Source organism: Microcebus murinus, chromosome 10, assembly GCF_040939455.1.
Source record: "Microcebus murinus isolate Inina chromosome 10, M.murinus_Inina_mat1.0, whole genome shotgun sequence".
Taxonomy (NCBI): Eukaryota; Metazoa; Chordata; class Mammalia; order Primates; family Cheirogaleidae; genus Microcebus; species Microcebus murinus.
The window spans coordinates 55,033,142-55,054,288 of NC_134113.1; the positions used below are offsets into that span (position 1 = coordinate 55,033,142).

The 21,147-nt window shown below is 43.0% G+C and overlaps 2 protein-coding genes, 1 non-coding gene and 1 pseudogene across 7 annotated transcripts in view; 3 read left to right on the plus strand and 1 right to left on the minus strand.

Moving 5' to 3' along the window:
* Positions 1-21,147, plus strand: part of LARP4 (La ribonucleoprotein 4) — a 171,837-nt gene that overhangs the window by 51,190 nt on the left and 99,500 nt on the right. The gene's annotated exons all lie outside the window — the stretch shown is intronic.
* FAM186A (family with sequence similarity 186 member A) overlaps positions 1-21,147 on the minus strand; it is a 55,435-nt gene that overhangs the window by 7,938 nt on the left and 26,350 nt on the right. Inside the window, exons 2-10 of the mRNA XM_076007838.1 lie at positions 19,638-19,857; positions 18,490-18,660; positions 8,928-11,626; positions 7,854-8,285; positions 6,414-7,097; positions 5,451-6,053; positions 5,184-5,270; positions 4,579-4,970; positions 3,547-4,476 (exon numbers count right to left, since the gene is read on the minus strand). Of these exons, the coding sequence (XP_075863953.1) occupies positions 3,547-4,476; positions 4,579-4,970; positions 5,184-5,270; positions 5,451-6,053; positions 6,414-7,097; positions 7,854-8,285; positions 8,928-11,626; positions 18,490-18,660; positions 19,638-19,857 (6,218 nt within the window). The remainder of the gene's footprint in view (positions 1-3,546; positions 4,477-4,578; positions 4,971-5,183; positions 5,271-5,450; positions 6,054-6,413; positions 7,098-7,853; positions 8,286-8,927; positions 11,627-18,489; positions 18,661-19,637; positions 19,858-21,147) is intronic.
* Positions 12,759-12,865, plus strand: LOC142873511 (U6 spliceosomal RNA). Its single transcript, XR_012921532.1, has one exon. It is a non-coding gene; the product is annotated as a U6 spliceosomal RNA (small nuclear RNA).
* Positions 13,678-16,570, plus strand: LOC105871308 (intraflagellar transport protein 20 homolog pseudogene; annotated as a pseudogene).

A 21,147-nucleotide genomic window follows, 5' to 3' on the forward strand; every position in this document is an offset into this window, starting at 1 on the left:
TGGGCAACAAAGCGAGACTGTGTCTCAAAAAAAAAAAAAAAAGAATGGATATCAAATTGGTAAATTTCTTAACTAATATATATATATATATATACATATATATATATATATATATACTTTTTTTTTTTTTTTTGAGACAGAGTCTCACTTTTGTTGCCCAGGCTAGAGTTAGTGCCGTGGTGTCAACCTCGCTCACAGCAACCTCAAACTCCTGGGCTCGAGCAATCCTTCTGCCTCAGCCTCTCGAGTAGCTGGGACCACAGGCATGCGCCACCATGCCCGGCTAATTTTTTGTATATATATATTAGTTGGCCAATTAATTTCTTTCTATTTATAGTAGAGACAGGGTCTCGCTTTTGCTCAGGCTGGTTTCGAACTCCTGACCTTGAGCAATCCACCTGCCTTGGCCTCCCAGAGTGCTAGGATTACAGGCGTGAGCCACCGCGCCCGGCCTGATACCCATTCTTGATTTTAAAAAAATAATAAAACAGAACCTCTTTAATATAATTAAATGTATTTCAACCCAAAAGTCAGCATTTTTCTTAATGACAAATACTAGAAAGATGTCTACTATCACTACTATTTTTAAACCAATTTATAATTATATCATAATAATTAGCAATGAAAGAACAACTCACATTTTGGCAATCTGAGTTACATAAGATGGAGATAATAGCAAAAATATGAAATTGACTAGATTGAGAATGTTTTGCAGCTTTTCAGAAATGAGAATATAAATGTAAATGATACTTTAAAACAGTCTTGAAGATGAAATTTTCCTAGAATAAAATAACATGGGGCCATTGAACTATTAATATCTGTTACTCAGAGCAAGTCAAACAAACAAAGATGGCCTTGTAGCCAAATCATTATTTTTTTGTCAGTAGAATCCATTTTATTTGCTTTACAAATATCATAAAAAGTTCAATTTCTATTTACAACTTATTATTTTTCTTCTTTTTTGAGGCAGAGTCTCACTGTGTTGCCTGGGCTAGAGTGCTATGGCATCATCATAGCTCACAGCAACCTCAAACCCTTGGGCTCAGGCGATCCTCCTGCTTCAGCCTCCTGAGTAGGTGGGACCAGGCAGATGCCACTATGCCCGGCTAATTTTATATATATATATATTTTTTATTGTCCAGCTAATTTTTTCTATTTTTAGTAGAGACGTGGTCTCACCCTTACTCAGGCTGGTCTCGAACTCCTGAGCTCAAGTGATCCTCCCACCTCGGCCTTCCAGAGTGCTAGGGTTACAGACGTGAGCCACTAAGCTGGCCTTCTATTTAAAATTTAAACATCAGTTTGAATTGGAATCAAGAATGCTGAGACCTAGGTGAACTGTGGGCAAACTATTTTCTTTCCTAAGCCTCAGTTGTGTCACAAGGAGTTGCCCTGGATAAGCTTTACACACCCTTGCTTCTTTCAAAATTCTATGATCAGGAATGTGGTCTCCTCCTGCCTCTGAAGTCATTTCTACCTTAACATCCAGATCCCAGGCCTATCAAGCTTCCTCCTTTCCCTTTACTGCCTCAGCCACGGGCATAGCCTCTTCCAAGCATTTCTTCTAATTTTGACTCAAGTGCTCCCTCTACTCCCCCTCCCTTTTTTTTTGACTCTTGGGTTTCAACAATGTCACTGACAACAGTTAAAAGAAGATGGCACCGAGGCAAATTCCTTACCTGTTAGTTTCCATATCATTATTTTTTAACGTTGTTCTGGATGTACTAACCAATATATAAGCAAGAGACAGAAATTAGATAGTTAAAAATTGGAAAATTTAGATGTAAAAAATTATTTTCAGGCGAGATGATTATATACCTAGAAAACTCAAGAAAATCAACTGAAAAACTTTCACATGCTTGAATACAGTAAGAAGACTGCATACAACATTGATACATTTGTACAAATAACAATGAGTTAGAAAATATCATAGAAGAAAAAAGTCCATTTACAATAGCACCACAGATAAAAATAAAATATACACTTAGTCCATTTACAATAGTGCCAAGGACAAAAATAAAATTTACACTTAGGAAAGAATATGCAAGACCTAGATGAAAATTTTAAAATGCACCTAAAGGACACACACACACAAAAACCCTGAACAAAAAGAGCAGTATACCATATTCTTGGATAGGAAGACTATATCAGTGAAGATAAGCTAGGATTTACTGTTTTAACAAATGTTTAATAAATCCCAAATCTCAGTGGTTTAAAACAACAAAAAATTTAGTTGTTGCTTATACTACTAATTCATCATGGCTCAGCAGAAAGTGAGCTTCATTGTATTCTCTCAGAGACACAGGCTAAAGGAGTAGTAGCCACCACCTTGAACACTGTGGGTTATCATACCAGAGGAAAAGGAAACTCTGGAGGTTCTCAAACCAACAATGACAAGCTCAGCACAGAAATGACACATATCAGTTCTGCTCACATCTCATTGGCAACTGCCAGCAAACAGCACTAATAACTTACCACAAAGACTCAACATCGTCAAAGTAAAACTGCAATAAATAACACAGGATGGAAGTGACTTATCAATAGGCAGATCAATAAAAAATAATAGAAAGTTCAGATGTGGACACAGATAAGAATTTATGATAAAGTGCATGCAAATCGGTAGGAGGAAAAGTAGATTACTTTGTAAATAGGGATGGGGCAACTAACTGGGTAGCCATATGGGAAAAAAAAGTCAACTCCATATCTCTCAACAGAAAGTTTTTTTGTTTCTTTTTTTTTGAGACAGTCTCACTTTGTTGCCCAGGCTAGAGTGAGTGCCATGGCGTCAGCCTAGCTCACAGCAACCTCAAACTCCTGGGCTCAAGCAGTCCTATTGCCTCAGCCTCCAGAGTAGCTGGTACTACAGGCATGTGCCACCATGCCCGGCTAATTTGTGTGTATGTGTGTGTGTGTGTGTGTGTGTATATATATATTTATATATTTTTTTTAGTTGGTCAATTAATTTCTTTCTATTTTTAGTAGAGATGGGGTCTCACTCTTGTTCAGGCTGGTCTCATTTCTTATTTTCTAAAAAATGTCTCCTTTTGCTGGCCGGGCGCAATGGCTCACGCCTATAATCCTAGCACTCTGGGAGGCCGAGGCGGGTGGATTGCTCAAGGTCAGGAGTTCAAAACCAGCCTGAGTGAGACGCTGTCTCTACTAAAAACAGAAAGAAACAAATTGACCAACTAAAAAAAAAAATATATATATATATACTCAAAAAATTAGCCGGGCATGGTGGAGCATGCCTGTAGTCTCAGCTACTCGGGAGGCTGAGGCAGTAGGATTGCTTGAGCCCAGGAGATTGAGGTTGCTGTGAGCTAGGCTGACGCCACGGCACTCACTCTAGCCTGGGCAAGAAAGTGAGACTTTGTCTCAAAAAAAAAAAAAATCTCCTTTTGCTATCTTAAATAGGCTTTCATTCCACAGATCTTCTATAAGATAATAGGACAAATATGAATATATTTCTAGGGCAGAATATTTAAAGGGAGAATATTTGAAGTCAGGACTATACCAAAAAGCTGGACATAAAATAATTACATCTACCTGGCACTCTGGATCAGCCTATAGGCAATGTACTTGCGGAATAGGTATCCCAGCCGAACTGTGTCCATATGAAGTGTCTCAATTATGAGATTCCTAGCTGTTGTGTATAGCTGTGAAGGGAGTCCAGAAGTTTTTTTGGCTTGATTTAATAGTATCAGGTTCTTCCTCTGAGCCTCTACATCAACAAAATACCTCTTGTCTTCAAGCCCCTGGGGAGAAGAAGGGGGCACCATCATCTTGGGTTTCTTGGTCCGGGGGAATCGGGATCTCCGGTCCCGTTCCGAAGGTGAGATCTGTGATGTTTTGAGTAGTTGAGTAGTAAGAGAAGGTAGTGATGTTATAGGCTTCATATAAGGGGTTCGTGATACTGGTGTCATATAATTGGTGAGATAGGACTGAACTGTTCTCAATGGTTCTATGGCAAAAGCATCTTGGTATGCCTGGGTTCCTTCATAAGTATCAGAGACCTCTGACATTTGGACCTTCTTAGTGGTTAAAGGAGCTTGAGGTACCTTGAAATCTGGAGCATTGGGATGGACCAATGCTGATTTAGATTTCAGAGAAGAAATAATTGCCAGTCTTCTCCTAGCAACAGAAGAGGACAAACCTTTCTGGGGCTTTCCATGGGTTAGGGGGGCCAAGGGTGGGTGGGGATACCCAGAAATCCATAATAGGGGAGCTTGCCCAGGAAAGATCCATGGTGCTAGATGCTGCCCAAGGGTAGAAGGGGCCTGCATATAGGGAGATTGCTCAGCGGTGGCAGGAAGCTGGAATGCCTGGGACCACTCAGAGAGGGTTACGGGTTTGGATTCCAGGAGCTGCTTGGGGATGGAAGAGATCCCAGAAACCAAGGGCTGCCCAGGAGAAAGAGGAGCCCAGAGACTGGGAATCTGTCCAGAAGTGGATGGTATTCCAGATACAAGAGGCTGCCTTGGAGCAAGAGGGGCCTTCAACATTAAAGGTGGCCGGGGAGTCAGAGAGGCCCTAGATAGGAAGAACTGCCTAGAGTTAGGGGCCTCCAGTTCAAAGGGCTTCCCTGGAGTGGGAGGGGACCCAGATATTGGGAGCTGTCCAAGGGTAGGAGGAACCTCTGGTGCTAGGAACTGTGCAGGAGTGGATGGACCTCTATATATCAGAGTCTGTGAAGAGGAAGGAAGGGTCTGTGGTTCCAGGAGTTTCTTAGGTTCAGGAAGAATCCCCATTTCTGGGGGCTTCCCAGGGGCAAAAAGGTGTTGGGTGAGAGGAGGCCCTGATATCTGCAAAGGAGGAGAAGATATCCCAAATGTAGGAAACTCCTCTGTGATGGGAGCAGATGATGCCGGGAACTGCCTAAAGCTTGGAGATATAATGGATTGCCTAGTGGGGACAGAAGGCTTCAATCCCTGAAATGGTCTATAAGCAGAAGGAGCTGACGTGGTGGGTTGCTTAGGAATGTGAGGAGCACCTGGTGTGCGAGAACCCCTTAATTTCAGGTCATGCTCAGATATGAGAGTAATACCTGCAGACTGGATCTGTCCTGGGGTTAAGGGGACTCCCAAAGGTTGGACTTGCTCAGGGGTGAGAGAAAGCTCCAGTCCCTGAGCCTGCTCAGGAGTGAGCAGGCTAAATGCCTGGGTCTGCTCTGGCATAAGAGTGACTCCCAGTGCCTTGGCTTGTTCTTGGGTGATAGGGACCCCAAATCTCTGGGCCTGTTCAGTAGTTAGTGGGAATTGCATTGCCTGGGTCTGTTCAGAGAGGACAGATGCCTTTAGTACCTTGGTATACTTAGGAGTGATAGGAACTTTCAATGTCTGGGCTTGTTCTAGAGTGACAGAAGGCCTCAGTGCCTGGGCCTGCTCATGTGTAAGTGTGACACCAAAAACTTGGGGCTTCTTAGGGGTGCGAGAGATCCCCAGGTCCTGGGCCTGCTGAAAGGTAAGAGTGATCCCCTGAGCCTGAGCCTGCTGGGGGGTGAGAGTAATCCCCAGGTCTTGTGCCTGCTGAAGGGTCAGAGTGATCCCCTGAGCCTGAGCCTGCTGGGGGGTGAGAGTGATCCCCAGGTCTTGTACCCTGCTAGTGATCCCCTGAGCCTGGGCCTGCTGAGGGCTGAGAGTGATCCCCTGAGCCTGGGCCTGTGGAGGGGTGACAGTGATCCCCTGAGCCTGGGCCTGCTGGGGGGTGAGAAGGATCCCCAGGTCTTGTGCCTGCTGAAGGGTGAGTGTGATCCCCTGAGCCTGGGCTTGCTGAGGGGTGAGAGTGATCCTCTGAGCCTGGGCCTGTGGAGGGGTGACAGTGATCCCCTGAGCCTGGGCCTGCTGGGGGGTGAGAAGGATCCCCAGGTCTTGTGCCTGCTGAAGGGTGAGAGTGATCCCCTGAGCCTGGGCCTGCTGAGGGGTGAGAGTAATCCCCTGAGCCTGGGCCTGTGGAGGGGTGACAGTGATCCCCTGAGCCTGAGATTTCTGAGGGGTGAGAGTGATCCCCTGAGCCTGAGCCTTCTGAGGGGTGAGAGTGATCCCCTGAACTTGAGCCTTCTGAGGGGTGAGAGTGAACACCTGAGGCTGAGCCTTCTGAGGGGTGAGAGTGATGTCCTGAGCCGGAGCCTTCTGAGGGGTGAGAGTGAACACCTGAGGCTGAGCCTTCTGAGGGGTGAGAGTGATCCCCTGAGCCGGAGCCTTCTGAGGGGTGAGAGTGATCCCCTGAGGCTGAGCCTTCTGAGGGGTGAGAGTGATCCCCTGAGGCTGAGCCTTCTGAGGGGTGAGAGTGATCTCCTGAGCCTGAGCCTGCTGAGGGGTGAGAGTAATCCCCTGAGCCTGAGCCTTCTGAGGGGTGAGAGTGATCTCCTGAGCCTGAGCCTTCTGAGGGGTGAGAGTGATCTCCTGAGCCTGAGCCTTCTGAGGGGTGAGAGTAATCCCCTGAGCCTGAGCCTTCTGAGGGGTGAGAGTGATCCCCTGAGTCCCAGCCTTCTGAGAGGTGAGAGTGATCCCCTTAGCCTGAGCCTTCTGAGGGGTGAGAGTGATCTCCTGAGCCTGGGCCTTCTGAGGGATGAGTGTGATCCCCTGAGCCTGAGACTTCTGAGGGGTGAGAGTGATCCCCTGAGCCTGAGCCTTCTGAGGGGTGTGAGTGATCCCTTGAGCCTGAGCCTCCTGAGGGGTGAGAATAATCCCCTGAGCCTGAGCCTTCTGAGGGGTGAGAGTGATCCCCTGAGCCTGAGCCTTCTGAGGAGTGAGAGTGATCTCCTGAGCCTGGGCCTTCTGAAGGGTGAGAGTGATCCCCTGAGCCTGAGCTTTTTGAGGTGTGAGAGTGATCTCCTGAGCCTGAGCCTGCTGAGGTGTGAGAGTGATCCCCTGAGTTTGAGCTTGCTGGGGGGTGAGAGTGATCTCCTGAGCCTGGGCTTTCTGAGGGGTGAGAGCGATCCCCTGAGTCTGAGCCTTCTGAGGGGTGAGAGCGGTCTCCTGAGCCTGAGCCTTCTGAGGGGTGAGAGTGATCTCCTGAGCCTGAGCCTTCTGAGGGGTGAGAGCGATCCCCTGAGTCTGAGCCTGCTGAGGGGTGAGAGCGATCTCCTCAGCCTGAGCCTTCTGAGGGGTGAGAGTGGTCTCCTGAGCCTGAGCCTGCTGAGGGGTGAGAGTGATCTCCTGAGCCTGAGACTTCTGAGGGGTGAGAATGATCTCCTGAGCCTGAGTCTTCTGAGGGGTGAGAGTGATCCCCTGAGCCTGAGTCTTCTGAGGGGTGAGAGGGATGTCCTGAGCCTGAGCCTTCTGAGGGGTGAGAGTGATCTCCTGAGCCTGAGTCTTCTGAGGGATGAGAGGGATCCCCTGAGCCAGAGACTTCTGAGGGGTGAGAGGGATGTCCTGAGCCTGAGACTTCTGAGGGGTGAGAGTGATCCCCTGAGCCTGAGACTTCTGAGGGGTGAGAGTGATCCCCTGAGCCTTAGCCTTCTGAGGGGTGAGAGGGATCCCCTGAGCCTGAGACTTCTGAGGGGTGAGAGGGATGTCCTGAGCCTTAGCCTTCTGAGGGGTGAGAGTGACCTCCTGAGCCTGAGACTTCTGAGGGGTGAGAGGGATCCCCTGAGCCTGAGACTTCTGAGGGGTGAGAGGGATCCCCTGAGCCTGAGACTTCTGAGGGGTGAGAGTGATCTCCTGAGCCTGAGACTTCTGAGGGGTGAGAGTGGTCTCCTGAGCCTGAGACTTCTGAGGGGTGAGAATGGTCTCCTGAGCCTGAGACTTCTGAGGGGTGAGAGGGATGTCCTGAGCCTTAGTTTTCTGAGGGGTGAGAGTGATCTCCTGAGCTTGAGACTTCTGAGGGGTGAGAGGGATGTCCTGAGCCTTAGCCTTCTGAGGGGTGAGAGGGATCCCCTGAGCCTGAGACTTCTGAGGGGTGAGAGGGATGTCCTGAGCCTGAGACTTCTGAGGGGTGAGAGGGATCCCCTGAGCCTGAGACTTCTGAGGGGTGAGAGGGATGTCCTGAGCCTTAGCCTTCTGAGGGGTGAGAGTGACCTCCTGAGCCTGAGACTTCTGAGGGGTGAGAGGGATCCCCTGAGCCTGAGACTTCTGAGGGGTGAGAGGGATCCCCTGAGCCTGAGACTTCTGAGGGGTGAGAGTGATCTCCTGAGCCTGAGACTTCTGAGGGGTGAGAGGGATCCCCTGAGCCTGAGACTTCTGAGGGGTGAGAGGGATCCCCTGAGCCTGAGACTTCTGAGGGGTGAGAGTGATCTCCTGAGCCTGAGACTTCTGAGGGGTGAGAGGGATCCCCTGAGCCTGAGACTTCTGAGGGGTGAGAGGGATGTCCTGAGCCTTAGCCTTCTGAGGGGTGAGAGTGATCCCCTGAGCCTTAGCCTTCTGAGGGGTGAGAGTGGTCTCCTGAGCCTGAGCCTTCTGAGGGGTGAGAGTGGTCTCCTGAGCCTGAGCCTTCTGAGGGGTGAGAATGGTCTCCTGAGCCTGAGACTTCTGAGGGGTGAGAGTGATCCCCTGAGGCTGAGCCTTCTGAGGGGTGAGAGTGATTCTCTGAGCCTGAGCCTTCTGATGGGTGAGAGTGGTCTCCTGAGCCTGAGCCTGCTGAGGGGTGAGAGTGATTCCCTGAGCCTGAGCCTTCTGAGGGGTGAGAGTGGTCTCCTGAGCCTGAGCCTTCTGAGGGGTGACAGTGATCCCCTGAGCCTGAGACTTCTGAGGAGTGAGAGTGATCCCCTGAGCCTGAGCCTTCTGAGGGGTGAGAGTGGTCTCCTGAGCCTGAGCCTGCTGAGGGGTGACAGTGATCCCCTGAGCCTGAGACTTCTGAGGGGTGACAGTGATCCCCTGAGCCTGAGACTTCTGAGGGGTGAGAGTGATGTCCTCAGCCTTCTGAGGGGTGAGAGTGGTCCCCTGATCCTCAGCCTTCTGAGGGGTGAGAGTGGTCCCCTGATCCTCAGCCTTCTGAGGGGTGAGAGTGATCCCCTGAGCCTGAGACTTTTGAGGGGTGAGAGTGATCCCTGGGTCCTGGGCCTGCTGAGAGGTGAGAGTGATGTGCTTTGTCATAGGCTCTCCAGAAATGGGAAGGACCTCAGATGGGGAGGATTGTGTGGAAGTGGTTGGAATTATTGGTATGGACTTCTTTTGATCAGGAAAAATCTCTGAAGTCTTCAGATTCCTATGGAATTCTCTTTCTTCGTTTAAATTGGCTACATCTTCCAATAATCTCTGCTTGAAAGATGATGTCACTGGAGCTTGGGTGACCATTTTTACTATCTCTTCAGGTTTTTCCTCCTCAATCTTCATCTGATCCTTTGCTTCATTCTGCCTCTGCCTTTCTTGGTCCTCTACCTCTCTCCCTGGCTTCTGCTTCTTCTCTTTCTTCACTCTCATTTTCAGCTCCAGATCTCCTGCGTCCTTCTGAACCTGCCCCGTGTCTTCATTCTCCTTTTCGAAGAGTATCTCTTGCTCTTTCGTTTTTTGCTTCAGTGCTTCCATCTGCTGCTGCGCAGGCTTCTGATGCTCTTCCTCCTCCTTTCCCCTTTGCTTTTGCTTCTCGTCTTGCTCAATCTGCTTTTGAACTCTCTGTTTTTGCTGTTTCTTCGACACTTCGTCCTGCCCCTCTTTCTGCTTCTGTTGTCCTTGCGTTCCCTCCATCTGGAGCCATGCCTTTTTCTCCTCCAAATTATTGTTTATCTTCTCATCACTGTCCTTTGAAAGCTTTCTTTTTTCTAGCAACTGGTGTTTGAGACTTATGCCAGACATTTTTTCTTGACCCTCTTGCAAATATTCCTTCTGCCTTTGTTTTTCCTTCTTGTGGTCTTTCCCTCCTACTGAGACTGTTGGAACATCTCTTTCACTTTCTGTTTCAGCCAAGATCATTTGTAGTAAATTGTTAATTACTGGATCTGTGCTCTCATACAAGGGGAAGGTACTACTTTCAGATTTTGCATTAATTGGTGACTTCTGAAGATGTAATCCTGGCATAAATGAAACTATCTTTTTTTGTTTCATAAGTTTCTCTTCAACTTGTCCTTCCTTTTCTATATCTTTGTATCTCCTCAAGATTTTAGTCACAGTTTCAGCCACTTTTTGGAAATATTCCTCCATTTTTGCCTTTATGCTTCCCAATTTTTCAACTTCTGCTCTTTTTAATAACTCCTCTTCCTTCAGCACAGTCTTTTTGTCAAAAGGCTTTCCTATGTTATCAATTTTCTCCTTTAGGAAATCCATTATGGCTTCCTGAAATTCTTCTAGGTTAGTCTGTTCACTTTTGTCATCTTCACTTTCTAGAGATCTGGTAGATTCCGAAGTCCTTTTTGGTATTCTTGAGTATGATTTAACAAGTTGAGGAGTCTTGGCTTTTTTGGTGAAGGCTAAAATTTCCTTCTTTTTGGTTTTTTCTTCTTTGCTTGTGGTAGTTTCTGAAGAGATTTGGTGTTTTTTAAGTTTTTTTTCCTTCTTTGGTTCAGAGGTATAATTTGATTGACTCTTCCTGAGTATCTCCGCTAGGCTACTCATCTCACTTTTGCTCTCTTTCTCCATTGACTCAGTGGTGGGTTTTACTTTAATCTCTGATGAAATTGGGCTTTTGACAGATGAATATTTATGTTTGCCTTTCTTGAGTTGCTCCCACAAGCTACTTGTTCCATCTTTGCCACTTTGGCTCTTTGTTTCAGTAAAAAGGAAATGTTGGCTTTGTGATTCAGTGGGTGACTTTGATTTGGCTTCAGAAAATAATTTCCTTTCATTTCTTTTCCTTTCATTTTTCTTTCCCAGTGTTTGTAGCTCAGGTTGATTAAGTTTGGCCTCGGAAACTTTCTGTTCACTTTTATTATCACTCAGATTTGATCCAGAGGTTTCACTGGCATGTAAGCCTTTTGTGTACTTCCTTTTCTGTGATTGATACTCGTCAGTCTCATCTTTCTCATAGATATCACCTTCAGGAGGCTTTTTCTGTTTTTTTTCAGGTAAAGGTGGTTGTTTTTCAGTTAAATCTGGAATGATTTCAGGTTGGGCTGTATATGAAAGAGTTGAGCCCCACTTTTTCCGAGAGCCTTTGATCACTTTTGAGGGGGCTTCCTCTACAATATCTCCAAATTCTTTGGTGAAAATATTTTCCATATTGTCATCTATGTCACCAGCTTTGGTAACAGCAATAGATGACTGTGAAGAAGGTCCAGGAAACATTTTCGAGGTTGATGAAGTGGGCAATGCTGTATATATTTGGCGTTCTGTAACAACTTTGGTTTGAAGTTGTTCATATTTTTCTTCTGCGTCTTGAAGTTTCTGCTGAAGCATTTCATTTTCTTCACTGAGATCTTGTATCATCTTCATGGAAAGATCTGTTCTTTTATCACTTGTTTCATCTACATAAATATTGCTACCTTGGAAGTTAACAACTTTTAATTCATCACTTAGCAAACTCAAAGCTTTAGAAAGGTTTATTATTGTTGTTGATATATATTTAATAGCATTGTTTTCCAATTTATTGAATATTGAAGTGCCTATGAGTTCCTGTAGCATATCTTGGATTTCTGAAACCTTTATATTTGTTGCAAATTGATCATTAATCATCTGATCTGGTCTTAAAGGATGGGCTGTTGCAGGTCGCTTTATAACTCGTTCTTTCCAAGTTTTCCATAGAATACCTCTTGATACTGAAAGAAAAAAACATAGAACAATGAGATTACATTTTTCTTTTGCATTGTGCTTTATCTATGTTTAAGGCTAAGGAGTTTAGACTAATGCATATCTATAGGTTAAGAATTCATCAAAAAACTTTAGCTCCAAAATACACAGTATTATTTTTATTTATTTATTTATTTTTTAGACAGGGTCTCACTCTGTCACCTGGGTTAGAGTGCCATGGCGTCAGCCAAGCTCACAGCAACCTCAAACTCCTGGGCTCAAGTGATCCTCCTGCCTCAGCCTCCCGAGTAGCTGGGACTACAGGCATGCACCACAATGCCTGGCTAATTTTTTCTATATATTTTCAGTTGGCCAATTAATTTCTTTCTATTTTTAGTAGAGATTGGGTCTCGCTCTTGCTTAGAGCTGGTTTCGAACTCCTTATCTTCAGCGATCCTCCTGCCTCGACCTCCCAGAGTGCTAGGATTACAGGCATGAGCCAACCACGCCCAGCCCAACAGTATTATTTTAAAAAGAATGACTCCCCACAATTACCTAGAACTTCTGCTTACAGAGTTTAGGACATAAACTCAGCTGTAACGTCAAGTTACTTTTAGTTACAAGTTTGGAATGAGATCTAATGAAAGCCAAAACTTTCCTTAGGCTTTGGTTATGATTAGTGTTTTCCATTTTCTTTCTTGGGTTCCTGTCTCTCTTTTCTTCCTTTTCTGAATCAAAGATAATCTTGGATCTTTCAAAAGAATCATAAATGAACAGACCAAAGATAGACATTTGGAAGGATTTCTAGAATGGATGGATGAGAAATTCAGCATTGGCCGGGCGTGGTGGCTTATGCCTGTAGCACTCTGGGAGGCCAAGGGGGGAGGATTGCTCAAGGTCAGGAGTTCAAAACCATCCTGAGCAAGAGAAAGACCATATCTCTACTATAAATAGAAAAAAATTAATTGGCCAACTAAAAATATATAGAAAAAATTAGCTGGGCATGGTGGCGCATGCCTGTAGTCCCAGCTACTCAGGGAGCTGAGGCAGTAGGATTGCTTGAGCCCAGGAGTTGGAAGTTGGTGAGCTAGGCTGATGCCATGGCACTCTAGCCCGGGCAACAGAGTGAGAGACTCTGTCTCAAAATAAAAGAAAAAAGAAGTGCTCGCTTCGGCAGCACATATACTAAAATTGGAACGATACAGAGAAGATTAGCATGGCCCCTGCGCAAGGATGACACACAAATTCGTGAAGCGTTCCATAAAAAAAAAAAAAAAAAAAAAAAAGAAAAAAGAAATTCGACATCCTCCTCCCAAAAATGATAAAACTAGAAAAACTATCAAAACAATGATTTTAGGACTTTGGAAATTGGCCAAAGGCATACAACAAATTGAGAAGCATTTATTTAAGAAAAACTACTGTTCCACAGTAAAAAACAGTGAAAATCTGTTAACCTGTAGCTGCTTTCACCCTCAACCCCCAGATATTGACCTGGAAGTTCTACCAGAGTGAGGCAGGCTGTGAGGACTGACAACTCTACTGCCTGAGGGGGATGACTTCATTTGGAGAAACAGCATTGGAAAAAACCATGCCAGGGGCATTGTCAAACACAGTTAAAGTATACACAGATCCATTACCAAAGAGTGGAAGCCTTACTGGAATTAGTCAATGATCAGCCAATCACTGACTGACCACAAAGCTATATTGACTGCAGGATGATCCCCTAGAAATCAGGCTTAAAAAATAAAAATGGAAAAAAAAAAAAAAGAACTGATCAGAGGCCAGGTGTGGTGGCTCATACATGTAATCCTACCACTCTGGGAGGCCAAGTCAGGAGGATTGCTTGAGGTCAGGAGTTTGAGACCAGCCTGAATAAGAGTGAGACCCTGTCTCTACTAAAAATAGAAAAAATTAGCAAAGTGTGATGGCATGCATCTATAGTCCCAGCTACTTGAGAGGCTGAGGCAGGAAGGTGGCTTGAGCCCAGGAGTTTGAGGTTGCTATGAGCTAGGCTGATGCCACGGCACTCACTCTACTGGGCAACAAAGCGAGACTCTGTCTCAAAACAAACAAACAAATAATGAAGGTGAGAAATGAAATATACAGATGGCAAATAAGCATATGAAAAGATGCTCAACATCATCTGTCATTAGGGAAATTACAACTGCAAATTACAACAATGGGGTACTGTTCCATACCTATTAAAATAGCTAAGATCCAAAACATGTGATGAACTGACAATACCAAATGCTGGCAAGGATGTGGATCAATAGGAAATATTGTTCATTGATGGTAAGGATGAAAAATGGGGCTGGGCTAACCATAGCTCTATGGGAGGTTATGGGTGAACTGGCTCTGTAGCCGTGGCAGCAGCCGAGATGGGCTGGTCGGGAACTGGCTGCCGCTGACCCAAGTGAAGCTAACTGCTGGCATCAGCCAGGGCCGCAGTGTGTCACTGCTACCAGGCTGGGCAGCTGTGGCCAAGGACATCCTGGGTGAAGCAGGGCTGCACTTTGATAAGCTGAACAAGCTGCGGGTGTTGGATCCAGAGGTTACCCAGCAGACCATAGAGCTCAAGGAAGAGTGCAAGGACTTTGTGGACAAAATTGGCCAGTTTCAGAAAATAGTTAGTGGTTTAATTGAGCTTGTTGACCAACTTGCAAAAGCAGCAGAAAATGAGAAGATGAAGGCCATCGGTGCTCGGAACCTGCTCAAATCTATAGCAAAGCAGAGAGAAGCCCAACAGCAGCAACTTCAAGCACTAATAGCAGAAAAGAAAATGCAGCTAGAAAGTATTGGGTTGAATATGAAGCTTTGTGTAAAGTAGAAGCAAAACAAAATGAATTTATTGACCAATTTATTTTTCAGAAATGAACTGAAAATTGCACTTTTATAGCAGGAAGGCAAACCAAAAACCCCCATACCATTCCAGCAGCTTGACTAATGATCTAAGTGTGTCACAGTGTGTGCGGAGCACAGCCCTCTGAAGGCAGCACTTAGAGGCTGGGGGGCTCATTTTGAGCATCAGTGCACAGCGGCCACTGGTGGCCACGTAGTAGGGTCTCACCTCTTGCATTCTTAGTTTGAACTAAGCAGACTGTAAGCTTTGATCCTTTTTTTGTAAATTTACAAAGCTCTGGAAAGAAAAGCAATAAATTGTTTTCAAATGGCAAAAAAATAAAAAAAAATTGTGTGGACATAGTTTTCAAATCAATTAAGTAAATACTGAGGAGCACAATTTGTGGATTATATCTAAGACTATGTTACTTAATAAGTCACTTTGTAGGAATTGACAAACTATCTTTCAAAGTAGCCTTTTTTTATATATTTTTAGTTGGCCAATTAATTTCTTTCTTTTTATAGTAGAGACAGGGTCTCGTTCTTGCTCAGGCTGGTTTCAAACTCCTGACTTTGAGCGATCCTCCAGCCTCGGCCTTCCAGAGTGCTAGGATTACAGGCGTGAGCCACCACGCCTGGCCCATGTGTGCAAATTTTGAAAAATAATCATTTAGAAGTCAAAGTATTCCAGAAAAAATTCAGACTGTGACAAAAGACTGTAACATATCAGAAATGTATCACACAACATCAATGAAGGGCTGGGGTGGAGGGAAGGTGCTGAGCTAAATAACGTTGGAAGTGAATGAAGTCTATAAAACCACTTTTTAAATTTTATCTTGTTGTTTCAATTTTTAATTTTTTTTTTTTGTTTTGTCTTTAGAGATAGGGTCTTGCTCTGTTGCCCAGGCTGGAGAGCAATGGCACAATCATGGCTCACTGTAGCCTCGAACTCCTGGGCTCAAGCAATCGTCTTGCCTCAGCCTCCCAAAGTGCTGGGATGACAGGCATGAGCCACCAATGCCCAGCTGAGTCTATAAAACTAGGAACAGCACATAAGTACTATACTATAAGAGTTATTTCTCATGGTGGGTATGGGTTAACAATTGTGACAGTGCTATATATGTACACTGGAATTGAATAATTAAGTAGATGGCAGATTGTGGAAGACCAGGTTTCTCACTGTTTGAGTGGGAATTTACAAATAAGGGAGGAAGCTAGGATGGTCCATGTGGTAATGGATTAGAGTTGGAGACATCAGTAAAGACTCACGTTTGGCTGAATACACTTACAGATGGTTATGTATAGAAATATTTATAGATATGTGTACATTCATGGGTTAGTATACATATATATATTTCTTTGATTTGTCAGCTGAGAAGGCCTAAAAGAAATAAAACCCCAGTAGCAATGAGCATACCTAGCACCCAGACCTTGGTTTTTAATACTATTCTCCAATAAAAGGAGACAGAAATCCTTGGAGAAATGGTTGGTTCTAGGACTGGGACAGGAAATACACAAGATGAGTCTGAAGCGTCTTAGAATACAGAAAGTTAGGAATTGCTAAAAATACAACCAAACAAAAAACCCACATTGATAGTATTATGTCAAAAGGGTAAAGGAACTAATTGAAAGACCTCCCAATGGCCAAATCTGGAATGATTATACCAAGAAAATAAATGAGTATTGGATTATAACCCAAAATATACAATAAATATTCATGAGTCCTTTTTGATATTGTGTAATTAATAAATGGGAGAGAAGAGACAAATCTTCCATGTATAAGAATTTCAAATGGTTTGTGTAGACACTCCATCCTAAAGGAAATAAATCATAACTCCCCATTCCTTAAGTGTGGGCTGCATCCAGACTTCCCCCTAAAGAGTACAATATAGAAGCCGGGCGCGGTGGCTCACGCCTGTAATCCTAGCTCTCTGGGAAATTAATTGGCCAACTAATATATATATAAAATTAGCCGGGCATGGTGGCACATGCCTGTAGTCCCAGCTACTCAGGAGGCTCAGGCAGGAGGATCACTTGAGCCCAGGAGTTTGAGGTTGCTGTGAGCTACGCTGACGCCACGGCACTCACTCTAGCCTGGTCAACAAGCGAGACTCTGTCTCAAAAAAAAAAAAAAAAAAAAAAAAAGAGTACAATATAGAAAGGAAGGGAAAGGATAACTTTACAATGGAGAAATCTGATAAACATGACCTTAGGTTATAAATGTCAACATCAAGTAATAAATCATTTGAAAGTATCCTTGATATGATATGATGAAAATGGCACTTTAGCTCTGTGATCTTTCTTCCAAAAACCCATAACCCCAGGCTTAACATGAGAAAAACATCAGACAAATTCCAATAGTGGGGCATCCTACAATATGCCTGACTGGTACTCCTCAAAACTGTCAAGTACATTAAACACAAGGCAAAGTCTGAGTAACTGTCATGGTTAAGAGGTGCCTAAGGAGATATGACAATAAATATATGTGGTACCCTGGATGGGATCCTAAAGCAGAAAAGGGACATTAGGTAAAAACAAGGAATTCTCAATAAATTGTGAACTTATTTAATAATGTACAATATTGGTTTGTTAATTGTAACAATGTATATACTAATGGGAGATATTAATAGTAGGGGATTGCCTAGCTAAGGAGCCAAGAAAAAAAGATCATAGGGGAAACGGTGGGGAGATAAACAGGAACTCTATTTTTTTCCTCAATTTTTCTTTAAATCCAAAACTGTTCCAAAAAATAAGGTCTATTTAGAAATGAAAGTGAAATAAAGAGAGTTCCATGGTCTGGTGCGGTGGCTCATGCCTATAATCCTAGCATTCTAGGAGGCTAAGGTGGGTGGATTGTTTGAGCTCAGGAGTTGGAAACCAGCCTGAGCAAGAGTGAGACCCCCGTCTCTACCAAAAATAGAAAGAAATTAGCTGGCCAACAAAAAATATATACAGAAAAATTAGCCGGGCATGGTGGTACATGCCTGTAGTCCTAGCTACTTGGGAGGCTTAGGTAGTAGGATTGCTTGAGCCTAGAAGTTTGAGGTTGCTATCAGCTAGGCTGATGCCACGGCACTCTAGCCCAGGCAACCGAGTGAGATTCTGTCTCAAAAAAAAAGACAGTTCCAGATAAACAAAGACTGAGAAAATTTATTGCTAAAAGACCTGCCTTACGAGAAATACTAAAGAACTCCTTCAGATCAAAAGGAAATGACACCAAAGGATAACTCAAATTTACACAAAGAAATAAAGAGCACCAGTAAGTGTAGATAAATATAAAAAAGACAGTAAAAACATTTTATCTTTTTCCTTTCTTAATGATTTCTTAAACAACTATACAATTAGCAACAGAAAGGAAAAAATTACTCATACATTCTATAACATGGCTGAAGGCCAAAAGCATTATACTAATTGAAAGAAAGGTGACATCAAAGACTACATATAATATGATTCTGTTTATATGAAATATCCATAAAAAGCAAATTTATTGTGACAGAAAATAGACTGCTGTCTGTGGCTACTGGTGGGAATGAGGATTGACCATAAATGAGCATGGGGGATATTTTTGGGATAATGGAAATGTTCTAAAATGGCATTGTGGTGATCATTGCAAAACTCTATAAATTAATGAAAATCATTTAATTGTTCACTTAATATTTATACAAATCATACCTCAATAAAGCTGTGTTTGTTGCCCAGGTTAGAGTGAGTGCCGTGGCCTCAGCCTAGCTCACACCAACCTCAAACTCCTGGGCTCAAGCATCCTGCTGTCTCAGCCTCCCCAGTAGCTGGGACTACAGGCATGCGCCACCTTGCCCGGCTAATTTTTTTCTATATATATTAGTTGGACAACTAATTTTTTTCTATTTATAGTAGAGATGAGGTCTCGCTCTTATTCAGGCTGGTTTTGAACTCCTGATCTTGAGCAATCCACCCACCTGGGCCTCCCAGAGTGTTAGGATTACAGGCGTGAGCCACCTCGCCCAGCCAAGCTGTTTTTTTTTTTTTTAAGAAAAAGTCAAACTCCATTTCCAAAGTCATAAAGCACCCTTACATGTTTTTTTCTTTTGTTTTCTCTTATCTTCGAAGAAAGATGCACTGAATCTACTCAGTGTCTTCACATTGTTTTCAATAGTTTTTAATGTGTCTGGTAACATCTCCATTTGTGCTATCCAGTGGTGGTGTTCATCAATATCAATTACAGTCATATCAGACAAAAGAGCACCTAGAAGAGAGTAAAAAAATTACTTTTGTGCAGGAAGAAAAATAATTATAACCATATAAGTATATAATATTGGGTAAATACTCCATGTAGTATTATTGGGGAATATAGATATCTCAGACTACCATTCTGGATCTTTTCTCTATGAAGAAATCAAAAAGGAAGAGCCTTAGAACAGAAGGCTGAACGCTAAGTCTTAGACATGAAAACATGAATGAGGTTAAAAAGTCTCTATTTGGTTTAGTTCCCTGACACCAAGGAAGTAGGTATCTAAAATGAGAGTATGTGTTTTAATATTGGGGATCTAAATCCCATTTAGCTTGTTTGGAAAGTTATCAGGTATTATAATCCCTGTTACATGAGATTTCTTGCAACAAAGTGAAATTCCTTTTTTTGGCATGCTTAGTTTATTCATTCTTTCATTCAACCAATGTCTACTCTGCCATATACTGTTCTAGATGCTGTGGATACAGCATTAAATAAAATAAGTTCCTTGACTTTATACTGCTTACATTCTAGTGAAAGCAGAGAGACAAAAAGTAAAAAGTTCATAATATTATATGTCAGATACTAATGCTATAGACAAAAATAAGAAAGGGTGGAGGGTGGAGAATGCCAGATGAAAGGGAATGGTGATGTTCAGAGAACACCTCATTTTTAAAGACAAGTTTAAGCAATGAATGAGCCATGTTCCTATCTGGTGAAATGTTGCAAGCCAAGGGAATAGTAAACGTAAAGACCTTGGGCAGGAAGAACATGCTGGCATGCTTGAAAAAATGCAAGGAGGCCAGAATAGCTGGCACTAAGTGAATAAGCCTAGATTTTTATTTTATTCTTACTGGAACAGAGCACAACCAACTGAATAACATCCTTAGTCTTTTCTTCTTTAGTCTGATCCTTCAAAATTTACTTATAGATTCTCTTCTCTATAGTTTTCATCAACTTTGTGATTTTCCTCTAAACTACTTCTGGAAACTTACTCCATTCTTCTAGCCAGGACAGAATGTAGGCAAAAGTCTTTTCTTTAATGTCAGCATTCTGAGCAAAAGTAATCATTTTCTCTGAAATACCGGTTCTCTTTTTTTTATTATATTCTATATTGGCGATAGTCCTTCCAGAGGCCACGTTAAGATCAACAGGATAGCGAGTTATTATCTGATGCACATTGTTCATTATCTCAGCCAGGTGCATAGTCATGTGCTATAAGAATAAGAAGGGGGAATATATTAATAAATCCTCAGTTTTCAAAGAAGCTTTGGTCACCTTTCTTCCCAGAATGTCAATGATAGTTAATATAAAGCTGTCCAATTAAAGTCTTGCTAATTTTAGCTTTACTGTGAGTCTCAGATTTTCTTTCTTTTTTTTTTTTGAGACAAAGTGCCATGGCATCATCCTATCTCACAGCAACCTCAAACTCCTGGGCTCAAGTAATCCTCTTGCCTCAGCTTCCTGAGTAGCTGGGACTACAGGCATGTGCCACCATGCCCAACTAAATTTTCTATTTTTTATAGAGATGGGGTCTTGCTCTTGCTGGTCTCAAACTCCTGGTTTCAAGCAATTGCCCTGCCTCGGCTTCCCAATGTGCTATCAGATTTTCCCTCATTAAAAAAATTCTTTTTTCTGCCTTCATCATCCTTGTAATACCGTGATATATCAGAAAAAACATTATGTTTGAAGACGAATGTGGATCCTAACTCTAGGTCTTTCATTAAAATGATTTATTAAGTCAAAACATTTATGAGCTGCTTTTGCTTCCTCTGTAAAACGGGGAGATACTAAATTCACAGTTGATGTGAAACATATAACGTATGTGAAAATGATTTGTAAATCACAGCTGCCAAAAAAAAAAAACTGCAAGTTGCTTCTTTTTTTGTTTTTTTTTAACCTGGCCCTAATGCCTGGAAAGTAGCTATCAGAATATTCCTCAAACACGTTTTTTATTTAATTATCTCCCTTGCCCAAGAATCTTATGAGCTCACTACATAGAGTATATATGTAAAGAAAAGAAAAAGAATCTTATCAGAAAATTTCTTTTATTCATCACTTTATTCTAGTAGTTCTTTTTTTTTTTTTTTTTTTTTACTCTTGACATGGAACAATTATCTGTATCTAGTAGTTCTTGATGGGAGGTAATTACTGCCTCATATGTGACATTTGAAACATTTTTCATTGTCACAATGATTGGGAAGGTGGAGTACTGGTGGTACTAAAGAAAGCTAGTGCATTCTGCAGTGCAATGAACAGTACCACCCAATGAAGAATTGTCCCACATCCTGTGTGACCTTTGATGTTCCATGGAACATTCATTTAGGTAAAAAAACAAGAAAAAGAATATTTTTTTGCCCAGTTTAGTTTTACATGGAAATTTCCAGGAATACAAATACTATGTAAATCAAAGAAAAAATGTTCTTTAAAATTTCTCTGAGAAAGTTTCACAATTCTAGAACACTATAGTACACTATAGTACCAACAGCAATGCATTAGAGTTAG